General features: G+C 41.2%; 1 protein-coding gene across 1 annotated transcript in view; it reads left to right on the forward strand.

Annotated features, from left to right (window-relative positions):
• The window catches only part of HIBCH (3-hydroxyisobutyryl-CoA hydrolase), a 62,360-nt gene that overhangs the window by 27,349 nt on the left and 13,435 nt on the right, over positions 1-21,576 (forward strand). Inside the window, exons 7-11 of the mRNA XM_063116258.1 lie at positions 9,628-9,706; positions 11,730-11,875; positions 14,232-14,318; positions 16,801-16,859; positions 18,397-18,478. Coding sequence (XP_062972328.1) covers positions 9,628-9,706; positions 11,730-11,875; positions 14,232-14,318; positions 16,801-16,859; positions 18,397-18,478 — 453 coding nt within the window. The remainder of the gene's footprint in view (positions 1-9,627; positions 9,707-11,729; positions 11,876-14,231; positions 14,319-16,800; positions 16,860-18,396; positions 18,479-21,576) is intronic.

Consider the following 21,576-nt stretch of genomic DNA (forward strand, 5'->3'; position numbering starts at 1 on the left):
GGACCTACCAGCATTCTGGAGAAGTTGGGTAGCATAGAGGGTGTGAGGAGGACATGGAATACCTGAAAATCACACCAATCACCATAGTCTGCACATTTTATAATTATAACAGAGCATTGCAAAAATACCTTGCTAAATATATGCTCCATTTTTCTTACTCCTTTAGTAATCCAATCTCATTACCTTGTTAACCAATTAGGATTCAGTCCTGTACTCATTTACCTTGAGCAATAAGTCCCACTGAATTCATTGGGACTTACTTCTGAGTAGACATGCATAGGATTGCACTACTATTCAATTTGCATAGAAATATGGAACTGAGGACTGCTAAACCATCTTCCTTTTTGGGTCATTGCATTAAATAAAAAATAATGTTCGCTCTCGTTCCTCCCCAAATAAAGGAATTTAATTATATGTTGCCATGCTTTGTCTTTCATTGCTCATTATGTTTTGAAGATGAAAGATGATTTTGGGTAGAATGTTCATTTTAATGGCCATAATTTTTCCATTTTAATTTGTTTCATCTGTGCAATTTTGTTTTGCTTTAATAATCAAAAGTGTTAATTGTTCAATATTATTTTGGGAAAAGAATGAGAACATCTCAATTTTATATATATTAATTTTATACTCCACTACTCTTATGTAACTCTTCTATCAGTCTTAATACTTAGATAATGTAGTACTTGGTTCTGAAGCCACTAGGGCTTTATGATCCACAAAAAGACTTAATTTAGCTCCCCAGTCATTATTTTTATATTCTCTAATAGCAGTAGTGAGGGCCCCCATATATATTATATATAATAACTGATATCCTTTGTCTAGTTCTCCTAAATAATCCAAAAAAGAAGCATAAAGTCCATTAATCATGGCTGGGCTGACTTTGATCATAAATTAAATTAGACTTTTTGGCAAATAATTCTCCAAAGCCAAAATAACACAAACCTGATCAGCAACACCTGATTTTAATTGTTCCCTTTAATTGAGTTGATGAAACGAGGGGTTCACTTACTTTTGCACATACCCCTGTCTCTTAAGTACTCATTGTTTGCCCAATCTAGACATCATTTTATTTCACAAGACACAGAATTGGTTAATATAAATCTTATTGGATATTTAGAAAAGGACTGGCTTTGATTCACAAAGGCTATCATGGTAAAACTATGGAATTTGTGTAATTATCATTAGGGTTCACAAACTTTCTCTCCACTATATAGGAGGATACTAAGAGAAATTCTCTCTGCTTTAGGAATCGCTATAATTTTAGCGTCCAGAGCTCCACAGTTGCTATTGGGCAGAATGTAACTGGTTCCCCTTAGCTGAGGAAAGGTTTCATCAGTGGAATTTGGAGGGGTCCTTCTGTTTTGTGCTAGTGATTCCCTCTCCTCTTTACATCTGAGTTTGCCCTCCCAAAATCTGTTCCTGAGGTCAAGGGGACCATCTCTCCAGCCCCCTGCACTATAGCCCAGTTCACTATAGCCCAGTCCACCTGTGACCCCTGAGGGAGCATTTTGAAGGGTTCTGTGGGCTGAAAATGAGGGAAGGTGGTGAGAAAGTAAGTTGCCAGCAGCAGTCCTGTTATGTGTGTAGATATTTGGATTCAATTCATCGTATTAAATTCCAATAATGTTGTAGTCCGCTTCTCATATTTAAACTGAATTGAATTGAATCGTGATTGGCATAAAATAGATCTAGTATATCTACCGCTTCTGTTCAATTTGCTAGCTTAAGGGAAATCAGAAAACGATCAGTTCTTGAATGAGATTGTTGAACTTCCCTCTTTGGAAAGGGAATCATTTCTTGATAGACTTCTGTGTTAGCTAAGGAGGTGGAGTGATGTGAAGGTTCCACTCTTGCCTAGACACAACCTTTATTCACCTTTATTCAGGGCAAGAGCTTTTCTGGCTGTGCAGTGTTCTACTCAGAGGGACTTGCCTGGCACCCACTCTGCCTTTTTGGCACAAGACAGAGGCCTTTTTATTTTTCCAGGCTTTTAAACTTTTGTTGATCTGTTCTACATAGATTATTTTACGCTATTCTACTAGTATTTAGCTTATTTTAATGTATTGGGTTTTCACTGAGTTTTTATTGTAAGCCACCTTGGTAATGTATTTGAAGGGTGGGGTATAAATTTAAATGAATGAATGAACAATGCCAAACCATGGCTTGCTGTTTGTTACATAACTGAGGTTCAGGCATGCCCGCTTCCTTCTCCTTTCTCCTTTTTAAGTTCTCCTCTCCCCTTACTCCTCCTCTCCCCTTCTTTACGTAGTTACTACTTGCTATGTGGCAAGCTGTTGTTGGCTATTATATCCAAACTGGCAGCTTAAGTTACTTGCCAGCTTCAAACTGTGGTTTGCAATCCTGGTTTGGAGAGCAAGTTCAAACCATAGTTGGCAGGTTTTGAGATAACAGTGTTGTGTTAACCTGATCCATTTGTTGTACGTCGTTAATTCTCTGGATTGTGGATTATAGATGCAATCCATGGCACTTAAATCCCATTTAAAATAGGTTTTGATAAACCTGTATGGTAAACCAACCAATTAACAGCTTTGTAACCTCATGCATGTGTATATACAGTTATTTCTACTTTGCACTATTGTGGCAAGTGTTGTAATCTTTTATTTGTTTTATACCTCCTTAGCAGCTGACAGACGGTGAGGATGGAGTTAGAATTCCCTCTTCCCCAATCAGAATTGATATCTCACATCTATAACATACTTTGAAATATTGAATTGAAGATTTCTAATCATGTCAAAATTACTGCCATTCAAGAACTAGATACTTTGCTGACATCTCTTATTCCTTCCCTGTTTAGATATATGTGCCATGAATGCAGATACATAGACTTCCAGGTCTGTTTTCCAGAGTCTTTGTTTTGAGAATTCAATACAGTTCTTACCCTAAAATACACCGGATGTACTGAGGGTACTAATCTCCTATTCTATCATAGTATTTATATGAGATTGACCTGTGTGCTATTTAGCACTAATGACTGAGAATATTGAAAACAGCATTGAATCAAGACTGAAAAGGATTGAATCTTTGCTGATGTTGCAGGAAATTTCCCATCTGGCATGTTGGTTTGACTGTTAAGCCTCTGGATATTATCCTAGAGACAAATGGTGGAGTTATTGTAGCTAATCTCTGGCTTTCACGGTAACTCCCTGAGAGTGAAAGCATAGAACAGCAACAACGGTCAAGATGTGAACACATTGATCTATGGAATACTAGAAGTTACTTGCTTGATCAAATGAACACTTTTTGCAGTTAAGATGTGAAAAAAAATTGTGGAAGGTTTAAGGCAGCCTTGCAAATAAGCCCAGACTACTATGTTAAAAGGTTACTACCCTTCATTTCAGTGTTTACCCCCTCTCCATTGCAGTCACCATAGAAACTCAGGGTTCTCCCATCTTCAGATGGTATTTTAATAATAATAATAATAATTTATTGCATTTTTATACTGCCCAATAGCCGAAGCTCCCTGGGCAGTTCACAAAAAAACATGAAAAGAAAGAAAAACTTTTTACAATGCAGGCTGGTAGAAGAGATCCATTCCTGCTCTACCAGCCTGCTGAGTTTTCATGCTAGTTGTGAAGGAAGAGTTGTCTTCCTCTGCAACTAGTACAAACCCCAAGTGAGCCGTTGGAGGAGCAATGGAGGCTGGTGGCACCTATGTCAGAGGGGTGGTGAATCCACTCTTGGTTTCATTCAGAACCAATCATAAGAACGTAAGAGCCATACTGGATCAGACTAAGTCTCCATCTAGTTAAGCGTTCTGTTCGCACAGTGGCCAATCAGCTGCTGACAAGAAACGCAGAGGCAGGACATGACTGAAACAGTGCTAGGGTGACCATATGGAAAGGAGGACAGGGCTCCTGTATCTTTAACAGTTGCATAGGAAAGGGGATTTCAGCAGGTGTCATTTGTATGCATGCAGCATCTGGTGAAATCCGCTCTTCATCACAACAGTTAAAGCTGCAGGAGCCCTGCCTTCTTGAGGGCAGGGCTCCTGCAGCTTTAACTGTTGTGATGAAAGGCCATCGAGTCCAACCCCCTGCTCAATGCAGGAATCCACTTTAAAGCATACCTGACAGATGGCTGTCCGGCTGTTGAATACTTACTCTTTCCTTTATTTGGAAATAGAATGTTTATTTAAAAATGATAGTAGACAGGATACTCCTGAAAAGGAAGTACTATAAATGAAACCTCTATGCTGTCCCATTGTGTTGGAATTACTTTGGCGGGGGGGGGGGGGAGGCACTTGCAGTTAGATAGAAGGCATCTGCTTGAATGATTTGTGTAGCTAAGATATGGCTGCTTTCCCCATTTGTGGATCTTCTCTGTCTTTCACTTGTAATTGTACCCTTCCCATACTCCCTCTTTCCCTCACTTGTAAATAAACGATCTACCTTCAAGAATTGTGTTGCTGTTTCCATCTGGGTCAGTGCTGAATCCAGTGTAATTTTGTAGTTGGCGCTACTAATCTTTGTTTGTTCTGGACTCGCAGAATTGGGAGAACCAGTTTGGTCTCTGCTCCTTGTGACCTGGGAATTCCCTCCCTTCTCAGGTGTCGAGGGTGGTGGCAGCGGACCAAAGGTCGAATCAAGTTGCCTTCTGCCTTCCTTTATACCCTGCTTCCTGAACATGTTTTTATTACGTCTATATCCTATTCTGATACATGGTTCCCAGGGCTCTCCTTTCTGAGGAACTGATGAAGTCCCACATGTACCTAGCTTTGGCAGTGCTGTGCAATATCAGTTGCTCCCAGTTGCACCAGCCTCTTTCATGAGCCTCTTTTAACTAGCCGTGTCAGGGATCGAACCTTGAACCTGGTTGCTGAACTGAGTTCCCTCCCTGTCATTTATCAGATGGGAAAAGCAGTTGCACATCAAATGATTGATTTTTGGGGGGATTAGAGCATGAAGCAATAGCTATGGCTCCCTCGCTGTTTTGTTACACTGCGCTAGCCTAAACTCATAAATCTGTCATTTCTTGGCACATTACCATTTCAGCCTGAATCATTGTGTCCTGCTTGTTACCCCTGACATTTACAAAAGCTCCTGCAAATGACTGTTCCATTCAGACTGGGGGAGGGGGGGGGTTACCGGGAACAATTTGAGATTTTTTTTTCACTTGTTGCTATTGCCTTTTCTTGCAATGCATATTTCACACTTGATGTCAATAAGTGACATATTGGTTGGCATGTTCTACAAGTAGAAACCCAGCATAAAGTGCAAATTTTCTTTTTTCTTCTTTTGTGTGAATGCCGAATTAAGTGAGTTGAAAGAGATGGTTGAATCAGTCATGGAAATGTAGACGAAATATAGGTAATCAAACCTAAACCTCTCAACTTATCGGTTATATTTTTATTGTGTAATAATAAATTTATAAACTGTGTTTGATATATTGCCTTAATTTTTTGTATCATCATCATCATCATCATCATCATCATCATGAAATAATCTCAGGAAGCCCCATGTTGGGAAGACAGTGATACATTTTCAAGCCGGCTTAACATTTTCTTCAGTGTTGCTAATGTCCCAGTGACGCTTTTTCTTTTCTCTTAATTAGCAACATGTTTGACTTTCATCAAAGATTTTGTTTGAATCTTGCATTTAGTGGTTCATTCCTTGTTCCTGGTTTTTAAATAAATAAGTTTTTTAAAAGGCTGTTGGCTCATCTTTACCTGAATTGCCCTCATTGAACAAGAAGACATTGTTTTTCTCTTTTTACAGCGTGCAGATTGAAGAGGCTCTTGATTGCCTGCTTAAGGATTCATTTATTTAGCAGCCTTGAAATAAGGGAGCCCATCTCCTGAAATAATCTGGTTTCCCCACAGAGATGCACTGCTAGGGAAGAGCCTAAATGAATTAATTAGCCTTTTATTGTGTTTTGAAGGTCAGTAATGACATGGCTCTGGCAGCCCGCTGGAGGTGATGCCAAGGGAAGATTATGCCGCTTCAGATGTTCAGCTCTTGAGAGTGTTCCTTGAGAGGACCTAAGGCCAGTGACAGATTCAGGGGCATTTTTCAGAAAGGGGAGGCCCTGTCTCGGGTGCCAGGGCCATCTGGGAGAGCATCACACTAGGTGCCAGATGAACTTTTCTGGTTCTCATTTGGAGGAAATTGGGTGGTGTAAGCAGGCACACCTTTCCCCTTGCAGAGCTTTGACTCTGAGCACAAGACAACTGGCTTCTCTTCCATGATGCCATTTCCTATCTGGTATGGAGAATAGGCAAGATACTTTAAAACAGGCAAGTAACAAATGGGTGGCAGGCCAGGACTCTTCCATCTGGTGTTGGCTGCTTGCTCAAGTCAGTTTGAAATGCTATAGATGTCAGGAAATCGATAGAAAGACAGACATAGTCTAGGTCACGGGTGGGCAACTTGCTTTCACCTACAATTTTCATCGCCCCTCATCATTGGCTAAGCTGGCGAGGACTGATTGGAATTGTAGGTCAATAATTGCATCTGGTAGTCCATAATTGCCCACCTCTGGTCTAAGTATTAGCTTCCATAGCTCAAAAGTAGGGCTGCAATCCATTTAAATAAAACGTTAATTAGTTTAATCATGTAAGTTATAGTTGGAAAAATCTATTGGTTTATCCATTTGCATAGGGATAAAAGCAATACTTCTGAAGCAAGAAGCAGAACTTCTTTGTTTTTGGATGATGCACACCTATTGTAGAAGACAAGTTAGAAGAGGCATCCCATCTGCGTTGTTTATAAGCGCTTGTTTTTTGTTTGTTTTTTGTACTGCCTGATTTAATCAGGGACAATTTTTTAAAAGGCTTTTCAGTTGATTAACGAATAGGTATAAATCTTTCAGTGCTAATAAAAATGGATGCAATCCATTTGATCTGAGGAATGGAGAAGGACTGGATGTTGACTTGAATGCTTGGCCTCTTGGGTGTGGGGGCAGCTGGATCAAATGCAAAGGGAGGACGTTGGGCCAGATGGGCTTAGGCATAGTTTAGAAGGTTCAAGGAGGATAGGCAATGTCTCTTTTAGCTCCCATCACTGTCAGCTAACTGTCAACAGAGCCTGCTGTGCTGCGTTGTAAGGGAGGTGGGGTGTGGACAGTGTGTTACCTCAGAAACCGAGCTCACTGGAGAGTTCCACAGGAACGGAGGGGTGTGAGGACGGAGAGGTCAAGACCTCAGCTAGAAACTTCCCACAGCTTCTTAAGAAGCCTAATACATTCTTTGGGAAGGGCAGCCTTTAAAGTGTATTTGAAGGAAGTTCCTTTAAAAGTCAAGGGAGAAATGCTTTGAGTTTCCCCTAGCAGGGAGCAAGGTAAATTGACCAGAAAAACTTATTCTTGTCTCAAGAGTTTTGACAGAAAAGGGGAAAGATCACATATGGGAACCATTATTTATTTATTTAAAACGTTTATATCCCACGCTATATCATTAAGATCTCAGGGCTGCGTACAGATAAAAGCATACAGTATAAAGCAGTAAATATACACAGCTAAAAACAAATAAACCATGAACCAAGTTAAAACAATATATAATTTGACAGCAGTAAAAACAATAAAACAGTTAAAACAATGTGCCATCTTAGTGAGTTTAACCATTAAAGGCTTTGTTAACAAGCTTTGTTTTCACTTGGCGCCAGAATAATATCAGCGTTGGCGCCAGTCGGGCCTCCAAGGGGAGGGCATTCCACAGTCAGGGTGCCACAACAGAGAAAGCCCTCTCCCTTGTCCCATCATAGCGAATGTGTTGTGCTGGTGGGATTGTCAAGTTACCAAGGCAAAGAAGCAGGGAGAAAACTGTAAGATAAAGGGAGTTGTTCCATTGACCCCAGTCACTATAAATGAAACAAGATGGAGGGCAGGGCATTCTTAGTCGTTAACTGCCCTCAGCAATTCTCACATTGTATTGTGTGTGTTCATGTGTGAGCTTAACTCATGAGAGCGTATGAAGGGTGGGCAAATTATGTTATCCAGATGTTTTGGCCTACAACTCCCTTTCAGCCCTAGTCAGCAGAGCCAGTGGTGAGGGTTGGTGGAAGTGGTAGGCCAAAACACAAGGAATACCACAAGTTGTCTGCCTCTTTTTCCTAAAGCTTTTAAAACCTGATGCTGTTTGGACTTTATACTGTTAGTTTTACCCTACCCTGTGCCTGTTTACCCTACCCAGTACCTGTTTGCATTCTCTTCCCCTCCTTATCGGTTTACTATGATTTTAATAGAATGTAAGCCTATGCGGCAGGGTCTTGCTATTTACTGTTTTACTCTGTACAGCACCATGTACATAGATGGTGCTATATAAATAAATAATAATAATAATAATAATAATAATAATAATAATAAATGTTAGAAGCGACCCATTTTCCCATGTTTTCACCAGACAATTCCAACTACCATCCAAGAAGGATGCTTTCTAAGTGTTTCCCTTGTCAACATACATTGATGTAGTGGCCTCTGCTGTTACATCTAATTCTGGGTTTTTGTGATCCTTAGGATTGAACCAGATGTTTGGAGGACATGGTGTGGAATCTCATGCCAGCAGTCAACAGCTGGAAAGCAGCAAGGGGAGGGCATGCTTTTGAAGGGAGAAGAAGTGGGAGGTTTTGCTTAACCCTTCCCTGCCTGCCAGTTTTTCCTCTGCATCTCTCCCCCAGTTGGAGTTCCCAGACTAATATTTGTTGTGATGAGTCAGGGTTAAGTTCCCCCACCCCACTTTTCCCCTCCATATCACACCCGTCACCTACCGGTTTTTCACTCATTTGGTGGTGATGTGGGTTTTTAGTTTTGGGTCTGTGACTGAATACCTGGTTCATTCCTAAGAACACATGTTTAGCAGTGTATCTCAGAACATTTTATTTTTTTAATGAATTTGTATCCTGCCTCCTCTACCATCCTTGGCAATACAAATATTAAAAAAAGTTAGGCTAGCAATGCATTTCAAAGAAGCTCTGTGTCTGGCCTTGGGAAATCATGTATCAATATGGGTATTTCTTTGACACGTTCACAGCAGCAGCTCTGACTTCCAAAGAAAGGTGCTATCCAGTTTTCAAAACTACTTGCCTTGTGGGCATTCTGAGCTACTGGTGTGAAAATGAAGATAGTTCTGGTTTGCATGCGCTGACGCCATATGCATGTTTAATCTGGCTTCTTTGAATTGCAGTTCATACATATTCATTGCCTGTTGCTGTGTTGTTATTCAGTGAACTTGAGAGTTGTGTATATTTATGCCTACGAAAGCCAGTGTGACGTAGTGGCTAGACCAGCAGAGGGCAAGCTCTGGCGTGCAGAGGATCCCTGCCCTCTGCCCTCCACTGGACAGTTTCCATGAAGAGAGAGGCACGGAGTTCTGTGTCTGTCTTTGGACAGAAGAAAAGTGGTTGGGTGAGGTGCCGATGGTGTCACAGCAGGGGCTTTTGGGGGAGGCGTCCCTTGACGTCACTTAGCCACGAAGCTCGCTGGGTGATGTTGGACCAGCCATACGCCCCCCGCCTAACCTCCCTCCCAGGATTGGTACAAGAATAAAGTGGTGAGGGAGAGAACCATGGTTGCCACTTTAAGCTCCTTGGAGAAATATAAATCACTCAAACATCTGCATGCACACAGACTGTAAACTTTTATTATATCTTTGACCTTTTCTTCTTTTTTTGGTAGGGTGTCGGTTTGTCTGTTCATGGACATTTCAGAATTGCATCAGAAAAGACCCTTTTTGCAATGCCAGAGACGGCAATAGGTAAAAGGCTGAACTTTGCATTTTCTGTTGCACTATGGTAAGACTTTTCATAGCGAAGCAGTGTGATCCAGTAGCTAGAGCAGGGATTGGAAACCTCCAGCCCAAGCAAGTTCCTGATCCTGCCTGTGGAAGCTCCCGAAGCCCCACCCCTTGAACGGTAAATCCCCTAGGGTTATCTCCCAATCAGTGATCAGAGCAAGGCGATGGCTGCAGCTGATTTGCTGCTTCCTGAAAGACACTGCAGTGCTCTCCACAGCCCAGTTATTTGATTGCCAACGGCCAAGCTAGACACGATGCTGTTTGCGCAGTTAGCAATTCCATGAATGCAAATTATTGGTGTGGTGGATGGATAGGTCGGATCCAGATTGGGACTCTCATGTGATAGGTACGGGGACTTTAACCGTTTGCCCACCGCTGTGGTCTCAGCCCATATCAGAGGCCTTGTTCCTGCTATTTGCACTGTAAGAACAGCTTTTGTTGGCACACGTGGAAGTCTTTCTTCCAGTGCAAATAGCAGGTAGTAGGGGGCCTAATCTGGATCTCAGCAGGGGGCAAAAGTGTTAAAAAAAACTCTCTACCTCTTATGCCAGGCTCCTCATCTGGATCACCTCCCTACGCCTATTTACTTCTTAAAAGCCACTTAGAGTGCAGTCCTATGCATGTTTAGATGGGGGGGGGGAAAGCCCTACAACTCCCAGCATGCTAAACTTGCAAAGGATTGTTCAAGTCCCACTGACTTCAATAGATTTACTCTAAGTACAACTAAGTCCAGATCCAACCCATTGTGTGTGTCATTAAATTTGGCCCTGAGACTCTCATATATACAAATCAAATGCTGATTTATAGGTTAATCCTGTAACTTCTAAAATTGATGTTCTCTCTGCAAAATATTCCTCATGCTTTTGGTATCTGAGAACTTCCTCCCCACCTCCCAAAAGCCTTATGTGCCAGTACTATGTAAACATTAATTTCAATATTGTGTAAGTGATTGAGCAGAGCTTATAAAAGATAATAATGAATGCAAAATTTGGGAAAGTACTACGTTGAGACAACATGATAGTCAACAGTGTCCCCGTTCAGAAGACACCTTAAACCATGGCTTTAACCATGGTGAATAAAGCAAAAAGCCTTATTCACTGTGGTTAAAGCCATGGTTTATGGTGTCTTCTGAACATGGCCTGGCTTTCTGGCTTAACCACCGTGGTTAAAGCCATGGTTTAAGGTGTCTTCTGAACAGGCTCAGTGGGGTAATAATCAACTTGGCAGTTGATTATCTAGGAGGTACTCCCCACATAACATGATAATAATCAACTGTAGTGTGGATTAGGATCAGCGTTGAGTTGACCCATTCATCCCCTGCCCTCTCTCTCCCCTTCAGTCCTCCCACTAGTATTCCATCAGCCATTGCTGCTGAAAATCTATCCTGCTGCTTTAACCGCTCTTGCCTTGCAACTCTGTGGCTGATGAAATAACCAACTGTGCCCTCCACACAATATGATAACCAATGGTGGTTCAAATAGCCAACTTTGTTGGATATTTGTGTGTTTTTTCCGGCCAAATAATTTTGATTAAAAACTCCCGCCACACAACATGATAACCCATGGTGGGTTAAATAACCACTGTCGACTATTTAAACCACCATTGGTTATGTTGTCTGAACCCAGTCTTTTTCAATACATCTGCAGCAAACAGCTTTTTGTGCCACTTCTATTAATACTTGTGGACTTGTAATAACACACAAAAGTTCTTTGTGATGAGGGAGAAAACAAAATCCAGTATTCCTTTTTGCAGAATCTAACCTTGTGGCCATTAAAATCAATCAACTACAATATTAGATTCTGTAAAAAGGAGGGTCCCCCACCCCCAGAGTTGATCATTAAGATGGGAAAAGTAAGTAGAAGTCCTAATTTTAGGCAAAAAGGCCACCTTAGAAGGCCTGGCAATAGTACAGAAAAGGCAAATGAGGACAAAAGAGGATAAAGAAGTTATAAATTCCTTCATAATTTCTCCCCTTTAATTGTAGGTCTTTTTCCTGATGTGGGCGGAGGCTACTTCTTGCCAAAACTTTCAGGGAAGCTGGGATATTTTCTTGCCCTGACAGGATTTAGGTTGAAAGGAAGAGATGTGCACAAAGCAGGAATTGCAACTCACTTTGTAGAAGCAGAGAAGGTAAATCTACCTGAGCAGGTAACTGGGCATGCTATATACTCAGATGATCGTAGGGCCTGGTTGAGATGTTGGGGACAGAGGTCTTCTTAGGCAACCAGGTACAGTTTGTGATAAGGAGGACAATTCTTTCTTCCCCCTGCTAATCCTCCCAGAGCTATTCTGGTAGTCTCCTGGTAAGAGTGTTCCCAGTGTGATGCGGCAGAGGTGACTTCTACCAATCCTCGCTCCCCCTTGCACTCCCCCCCCCCCCGAAAATCTGCTCCAGGGGGCGGTGGAGGGCTGCAGGGATAGAAGGTGATTTGTGGAAATTGCCTCCCCGCGTATCCTCCACTAGGTCTGTCTCATCTGTGAATGGAAGAAGTCTGTTTGCAGAAACCTACTTAATTATACCTTATTCAGTGTTGGATTGAAGCCTGAAGTGTTTGTTCTGCTTACCATTGGAATATTGTGAGAAGCTGATTAATAGCTTAGTATGCAGTGGTTATCCCCCCCCCCCTTTTAGAAAATACAATTCCCAAAAATAATGACAAGACAGTCTTCCCAAGTTTTCTAGCAGTTCCATTCTTCATGGTGTGAAGTTTCCAAATCACTTGTTGTAGAAGCCCCCAAATTCTCAATACTGGTGCTGAAAGGGTAAATTGTTCAAGAGGGAGAAGTGACGTTTCAAGTGTCCTCTGTTTTATCCCAGATTTGGTTCACACAACACAACAATCCATCATGAGTTAATTTACCCCCGAGGAGCTGCGGTGTATGCTAGCCACCATTATGAATATGCAAGCCCTGATTGAGGATTGCTGTGGTTTGTCTTGTCCCACAAACCTGGCTGCGGAAGGGTTATTTGAGGGTTAAACCAGCGGTTCCCAACCTTTTTGGCACCAGGGACCGGTTTTGTGGAAGACAATTTTTCCACGGACCGGGGTGGGTGGGTTGAGGGGATGGTTTTTGGAAGCCCCGCCTGCCCCCCCCACTTCAGCGTCCTGGCTTCGCTTCGGCTGGGCAGGCGAGATGGCGCTCCGCACCCAGGTACGCTGGGGTGGGGATGGGGGCCGGGTGAAAGCAGCTCACCTGCGCGGCCCAGTTCCTAACAGGCCACAGACCGGGACCGGTCCTTGGCCCGTGGGTTGGGGACCCCTGGGTTAAACAACTCCCGCATAACCCATGGTCTGCTTTAGGGCCATACAAGGGTTGTTTAACCCTCAAATAAGCCGTACTGGCTGGGTTCATATGACACAACAAGCTATGGCAACCCCTTGCATATTCATAAAGGTGGCTGGCAATCAACACAGCATCTTGATGGTAAATAAACACACGGTGGGTTGTTGTGTGGTGCAAACTGGTCCACTGTGATTGAGTTTTTTGAAGTCATTTTATGGGTCTGTGAAAAAGGGAATCTTCGCTTGTTTTGACAGAAGGAATAACAAAGCTTTTCATTAAACAGAAGGGGCAGGGGAGAAGAGTCTGACTTTTGAGATTTATTGTTATTACTTTTGTAGATTTTTTTCTTTCCATTGGTGATTGTTTGGGAACTGATTGTAAGGCCTATTCATAAGGTTTATGAAAAACAAAGATAGCCACACTAGCCCATGGGTATAAAATCCAGATTCCAGGGAAAAACCCGCAGTTGGGCAATAACTTTATTAGGACCATGCAAAACTCCACAAAAGATTGTGCAAGCTTTTGAGTTCTCTAGAACTCTTCATCCATGGAAATGGGGGATGAAACAAGACTCTTCTGCCTCTTACAGCCGTGAGGTCTGCAATATAGCCTGCAGTATAGACTCAGTTTCAAAATGGTGATGGCAGACTGAACGGTGTTGCAGCTATCAGAGAAGACCTAGCATTCCGGAACAAAGATTCATTGACTGACAACACCACTGCCCCCAATTTCTGGAAACAAAGGTCTGTGTGCAGCTCAGAGCCATCTCTTGCCCTGGCTGAGACACACTGGATGTTGAGCAGACAGGCCAGAAATAAAGAGATAAACATGACAGTCTTTATAGTAGTAAAGCTGGAGATTTATTTTAGGTGGTGCACTAGTTGAAAGAAACAAATCAATTGAAGCCAATTTGTGCAGTATTATCTAGTGGCTGGAGGGTATGGAATCCCTTCAAGTGGTAGAAAATCATTTTTAAGATGTTTGTTTCTTCGCTCATCCTCTGCCTCTTATATATCCCCTAGCTTGATGAATAGTTCTGCAGAACGTGAAAGCTTGCACAAACTTTTGTGGTATTTTTGTTGGTCCTCATGAAGGTATCACCTAACTGTGGACTCCATGAGGTTTGAAATTGTAGCACTACCCTGTGAAATAATGCAGTCGGTGATCATTTCTACAGCTCTTGGTGTGTTTATATTTGCAGATGGCTGCCCTAGAAAAAGATTTGACAGAATTAAAATCCCCTTCAAAGGAAAATGTTGCAGATATCCTGGACTCATATCATAAGAAGGTACATGTGAAAGCCGGCTTCCTAATGGAGAACTTTTATATAGCAAGTTGAGTGTGTAAATAAAGTCTTGGCCACATTGCTAACTTATTTTTTGTTGTTGTTGGTCAGAAGCTGAGCAGCCCTGCTCTGCATAAAGAATAGGGTTATATGTATACAATTTGAATTTCTTGTCTATGAATATATTAGTTGCATACAAAACATTTAAGATAGAATACTATTCAAACTTAATTTTAAAATAATCATATATAACATTTATTTGTGATTGACATAGATTATTAAGACTATATTAAAGCAGATATAATCCTGAGTTAATATTGATTAGAAAAGTCTATACCAGCGAACATTAATGGAGCACACAATGTATGAAATACTATGAAGTCATAAAGAGGCTGTTCATATAATTAATTGTCAAGGGGCTGATGGTGAATTGAATGCTTTATTTCTGTCAATGCAGCAAGCTTGGTTTGTAGTACTTAAAAGATTCGCTGAGGCTGTATGAGCAAATACGTCAGAATTGCATTTCTGCTATCTTTGGGTTTAAAAGGCTGAGATATTTTTCTGATTGATATTGGCAGGACTGTTAAATGCCATCCCAGTGTGCTTTCCAAGCAAATCTATAAAATACGGGTGCTAAGTTTTATTTGCTGTTTTTTTCCATGGTTGTTGTTTTCATGTGGGACACTTAATGCGATTTTTAAAGCTTTTCTGTCACCCCTGAAAAATATGTAAGGCTGCAATCTTATACACACTTACCTGGAAGTAAATCCATTGAACGCCTGAGTAGACATGTCTAGGCTTATGCTGTAAGATGCTTCCTGCTGTTTAACTGATGGGAAAGTATGCTATCTTTTGAGTTTCACATAATACTGCTTCAAATGGAAAGGAATGATGGCTAATTCTCAGCTTGGTGTTGTTTGGAACCTTATGTGCTGGCAGAAACTGGAACCCATAAATGCTGTGTGTCTCCCTCACTCTTTGTCCAATATGGCCACAGCTTTCTGTACCAAGCTTCTGTGATAAGCAGTCAGCACCAATAATTAACCCAATAAATTTACCTCCATGGCAGTAAATTTTCAGCAAAAGGAGGCAGGCAGGGAGGGAGGGTATAGTGTGTTCACACTGAGAGTAACTGGAGTGAAAGCTGTGCACAGGAGCCACCAGAATACAAATGACAGGCATTAGTTTTTGATTTGCAGCTTGATGCTGCTGTAACCGAAACTCGGGTTTGTAGCTTAACTTCGGCCCCTGCAGCACCAGGAGGCTCAAGGCAATTGTCACGAGCCACAATTCAAATGTTTCACAGCACGCAAAGCTTCTCTGTGGGCAGGGGATAGTCAATACCAGTCACCCAATTGACATTCCTTTCAGTGAAATGTATATAAATAGAGTTGCGGACGGGCCACGATGTGTTACTACAAACAGATAGGAAGGTTCATTGGTGGGGTGGCTGGATGCAAAAAGGAGGCCTGGCGGCTGACCCCTTAATACTCGGAAGAAGGCATTTCAGCAGGTGCAGCTTTTATCGCAAACAGGTGCAGTCCTTCTTTGGTTTGGAGATTTTCTAATGCTTGTGTGCCAAGCTGCCCTTGCTAACATTTGTCCTCCTACAGAACCTTTAAAGGGACAGGAGTCCCAGCATAGACTTTTCTCTTATTCTGGTGTTACATAGGTCTCCCATCCAAGGGACTGATCCAGCTCCGTTTATTTTCAGCAATGCTGCAGCCTCATATATTCACCAACCCAATATTGGGCCCATTTCGGTCTCTTTTTACATCTGGCTGGCTTCTCTTGACACTGCACACTGTCTAAGAGTAGATTAGTTTTCATAATGTAGCTCTAATATGTGAGGAGGTTCTTTTAGGAACATGAACTCTGTTTGTGTTTCATCGCTTATAAAAACGGAACAAAAGTGGTGTCTGTGGGTGAAATCCAGTTGTGAAAGCTGACAGAACGGTATCCATCATTGGAGTGGTTTCTCTCCACATCTGATTTGGAGGTCTGGGGGAACCCTCCGAAGCAGATTTTGGAGGTGCACAGGGGGAGTGGAGGATGGGAGAGGTCTGTTGCACAAGTGGAAGTCCAGCGTTGGTTGTAGCCCTACATTTCAAAGAAGCATTGAATTTATTTTAGAAAGCCAGTTAAGATAATGAGCCCATTGAATGGCTGGGCAGTATCTGATGATGCAGCACTGTAGAAGCAGTTCAGATAGTCAGAATTTTCAATGAGAGACCACTGGGAACCCCATGTAGAATTGAGACCAAAGTATAATGTGTGGTTGGTTGGTTGGTTTGCTTGCTTGTTTGTTTTTTAAAAAAACCCAGTTAGCAGAGGTGTAGTAACATTAGACAAGCAAGTTGAGAATTGAGTTAAGAATAATAATTCAATTTTCTTTCTTTCTTTACGCAAACATAGTAAATACTTTTTAAAACATTTGTGGTATGGAAATGAAAGATCTTTTGGTTTACTTTATTTTCTGTAACAGTGCAAACTTGATCAAGAGAAAGAGTTCATACTTGGAGAACATATGGACAAGATTAACAGGTATTTGTCAATTATTGTTCCTGTTTTGCAAGCAGAAATGGATTGTGGGAAAGATACTTGCAAAACATATTTATCTGGCAGTCCTGCTTTGATTCAGTGGCATCTAAGTTATTGTGGTTCAGCATTGAAGCTGAATTCCTTCTGATGGCCACCAACTCATCTCTTTAGATGTAGCCCTTCTGCTAACAGGTATAGAGTGGGTGCTCTTCAGAGAGCAAAAAGGTTGTAGGGGTAGGATGTGTGTGCTGAACCCTCTCCCTGCCTACTACTTTTCCTTTGCAAACTATTCCCTGTTGTTACTACTCCAGCTGGACTCCATTGTGGAAGTGAGCTTGGGTTAGGCCCTGAGGTGCACCTGCCTACTTGCACTTTAAACCATAAACCAACCACCCCCTGTTGGCCCCGTTCAAAGGACACCTTAAACCGTGGCTTTAACCATGGTGGATAAAGCAAAAAGCCTTATTCACCGTGGTTAAAGCCATGGTTTAAGATGTCTTCTGAACACAGCCTGGCTTTCTGGCTTAACCACCGTGGTTAAAGCCATGGTTTAAGATGTCTTCTGAACACAGCCTGGCTTTCTGGCTTAACCACTGTGGTTAATGCCATGGTTTAAGGTGTCTTCTGAATGGGGTGATTTCAAAGTGGGAGGGGGAAAAAAGGAAGGGGGATGTTCAGGTCAGGCCCAATTATGCCTACTGAAAAGAGGAGGGGTAGTTCTAGGTAGGCCTGAAACCATGTGCAATAGCATCCCACCTCACTTTGAGCAAGGCCTATATTTAAAGGCTTGGGTCTGCTGCCGTTCTTATGTAGGCCTTTAATTTTATAATTTTTCATATCTTTTTCACTATATGTTCTACAATACACTACATTAGGCAAAAGTTTATTAGAAACAGATTTTCGCAGACGAGTGTAGAACAGCGTGCTGGCTATTGCTTACATTGGAGTGGTTTGTTGAACAAGAACTTCCAGAAAAAAATATCGGAGCTCATCTTTTTAATGATTAATAGGCAGAAATGGTGTGATGTATTGTAATAGTAACCATTGCTTGCCTAAATAATAACTGATGTGGATAAAAACTTGAATGCCTTTGAGGTTGGTTTGTTTTTTAAACAAATGTCTGATATATCAATCACTTTGGTCATGTTAAGTTTTGATACCCTTGCAGTCAGTGCTAAAACCTGACGTGCCAACAATTGTTATTTTTTTAGGGTGAGGAAAGCACTGCTGTTTAACTGGAGAATGTTGCAGTATGGTGATATGGTGGTTTCTTTGACAAATATATTGGCACAAACATTTAAGGACTGCGGTTCAATCCTTTTAAAGACGCTCAAATTTTAAAATCTTACTGAGGGCTTCTCATGATAGGGTCAAAAGTTTCGCCTTACTCACATGTATGCTATGTCCTTGGAGCAGACACAGTACATTCATACTTTGCAGTATAATGAATATGTAGATAACTTTATGTGCCCAAACTTAAGAATGCAGTATTTTAAAGCCACTTTTCTCTCTCAGCTATGTATGCCTCCTCTGTTTTTAGTCTGTTTTCAGCAAACAGCATGGAAGAAATCGTTCAAAAATTGAAAACGGATGGCTCTCCTTTTGCGCTTCATCAAGTAAAGGTGATGTTTGTATTACATGTTTTTGCTATTTTAGGAAAGTCTATCTCAAACTACTTCAAATGCCATTTTTAGACCTACCGCACTACCTACAAGGTGAACAGGTGTGGCACTGGGGAAATCACCATGTGGGAATAATGGGAATAATGACAGCTCTGTAGGGAAATGGGGTTAATGGTAGCTTATCTGTGTAATAAATTTGAAGAGGGGGGCACTTTCAACAGATCTAACCGCCTTCTCTTTTTTCCTGTGGGGCACGCTGGTTTATTCCAGATCCATTGCCTGGCATCTAAAGACACTCTTCAACTAGTGCTGTGTGCCCATGACTTAAATTTACAGTTCTTTTACAGTCCCCACGCCACCTCTCAAACTATTCTGAACAGACTCCCAAGTCTCCGGAGCAAATTTTAGTGGGGGCTCAGGGAAGGAAGGAGGAATTATTATTTTTAAAATCCTCTTTCCCCACTGCAATTTATGGGAACTTCAGCTGGATGAAAGAGTGTTCTGTGAATGGAGGGGCAGCATTGGCTATAACCCCTTAATTTTAAATACTTCAATTATAACAATTAAAAAAAAACTATTGTGAGGGTTACTAAGATCATAATGGTTGGGTTTTATATTATATTAGCTTTGACCAAGGGGTTGCTGTACATAAAACCAAATTGAAGAAGTGCACATTTAACTGAAAATGTGTTGATGTTCATGTTTATTGAACGTGAACATCATGATGTTCATGTTGAATTGTTCATGTTTATTGAGTCAAAGATGTACTTGAATAAATGTATTTGTTTCAGTCTTAATCCTGGATCAAGGGCTTTTGAATATAGTGAAACCGCTAAAACCTGAATATGAACACAAGAGAGATCTGTTTAGATGTAGCAGGGACTTGTGCATCCTTAATTGAAGAAAGAGTAGTATACTTTCTTAAACCTCTACCATGATCATTTGAATAAATGCCTCTTTATTGACGATATATATTCAAAATGTAAGATGTGTGTCATCCTCAGTGGTGTGAAATTGCTGTTTGTCTTGAATCATGAGATGTAAAATTTCCAGAAATTTTGAAGCCATGGGAAAAACCCGTTTCCCCCCATTTTGGTGGGGGGGGGAGGAATGGAAATTTTGGGAAAAATTGGGGGGGAAATGCAATATTAGCACTTTTTACAGATTGAAAGTCACTTTGTTACTTTAGGAACATAAAATTATTACATTTGGTATATTAAAAGTACAGTGTATTCAAACATTTATTACTGAATTTACTTTTTTACTTTTGTTTTACCTTATTGGTAACAAATGGAGCTACAAGCTCCTGAACTCTTAGGAACACCTGAACTGTAAGGAACCTCTTTGGTTTTGCCAGTTTATGAGGAGCAGGCAAAAAATAATTTAAAACAACAACAACAGAAGAAACCATCAACATTAGTATATGTCTCCGCTAGTCCTCCACAGTGTCAAGCAGACATAAAGCATCCATTCCCATAAAAAGAACTGAGAAAAAAAGGGGGAGGAAACCAAGATTCAATAAATATGCATGAAATTTAATCAGACTCATTTCCTGAGCTACAGCTATCACTATCAGTCTCTGCTTCAGTGACAGTGCCCCCTGGAGGCAGAAATGCATCTTGCACTTGAGAGTTGTAGTCTCAATTTGCAACCTAGGACTTGCTTGTCCTCGGTGCACAGAAATTGTAATAATCTAATACTGTACATAGTTTTTAGAAATCATTTGGAGAAGTAAATATTTGAACACCTTGTTTTAAACATTTTATTCATCATGCTAAAATAAAACATCCCATAATCCATTTTTTCTTCATTTTTTTTTCAATTTTTCGGGAAAAACAAAAAAGGCTTCAGAAAAAACCGGGGGCAGGGGAACAGTTCCCCCCCACACATTTTTTCATTTCCCCTCCCCCCAGGCCTTCACATCTCTAGTCGATGGCAGCTGGGGCAACAGCACTTTGGAATAAGACTTTATGTGTTAGAAAAAGCAGTCCTTGTGGCTGTTAATTATGGCTTATCTTAACTATTAGAACTGGCTTTGTTCATTTGAAGAGGGGCACAGCTAAATGGTGTTTTTGATAGGTACAATGATTGAAGATTGAGCAGCTAAATATTTGTCGCTGCCTGCCTCCCAACCACCACCAATGCCTGTAATAGTAATGCTATTCTGTATCTGTGCCACAGGTTCTATCAAAGTATGAATTGGGGAATTATTAATTTATTGGTGCTGCCTGCTTGTTCTTGTTTGTTTGTCTCTGCCTTCAGTGATTTCACACTGCAATTGCTGGTAAGGAAATACTGAAAGCAACTTGCAACAGATTGCATTGATAGAAAACAAAACAAATGCCCACACGTACATGCACATCCCAATAGTTGTCATTCCCCTGGGTGATGAAGGACGCCTTCAGTGGCCTTGCCATCTCTTCTGTGGTCCTAGGGCACTGAGTACTTTCTGGAAAGAACCACAAGCTCCCTGCAACAGCTCCATCCCTAGCTGATGGGTGAGCCCAAGCTGGTCTTCCCATTGCCACCATGTTTTTCATGAGAGCGAGTTGTTCTTAGTCCTCTGAGTGGCCCTTAGTCCTCTGGCTGATGAATGGGGCTAATGTGCTACCTCCCCTGACTTATGTCTCTGTGTTGTATTTTCAGCGGAGGTAACTGACTTGTTTTCAGTGTCTTACTGTAAGTTTTACTACTGAAAAGACAAATGTACCTTACAGTCCATTTAGCTTATGGAGGTTTTGGTCTTTAGCTAACTAAAATATTGCTCTAACTTGACTCTAAAAGTAACTCTTTACTATGGAAAAGCCTGGGATTTGATCTGGTTGGTGTAATCAGGGCAAATATAGAAAGAAAGTTGTATTTTGATGGGCTTTAGCAGATGCTAATTAATTCAGGATACTATACCTTTAAATCCCCGTCTAGACAAAGCCATGCAATTTGTAAGCCTAAGTACTGTTCATTTAATTGAATCAGTGTCTTTCTGTCAATTCCACCCCTGTTCTTTATCACTAGTAACTATAATAGGTAACAGGATGTATGCACTTCTCCATGTCTCTGCAATAAAAGCCAATTGGGTATTGACCAGGGAAAAAAAAGAG

Source organism: Elgaria multicarinata, chromosome 2, assembly GCF_023053635.1.
Source record: "Elgaria multicarinata webbii isolate HBS135686 ecotype San Diego chromosome 2, rElgMul1.1.pri, whole genome shotgun sequence".
Taxonomy (NCBI): Eukaryota; Metazoa; Chordata; class Lepidosauria; order Squamata; family Anguidae; genus Elgaria; species Elgaria multicarinata.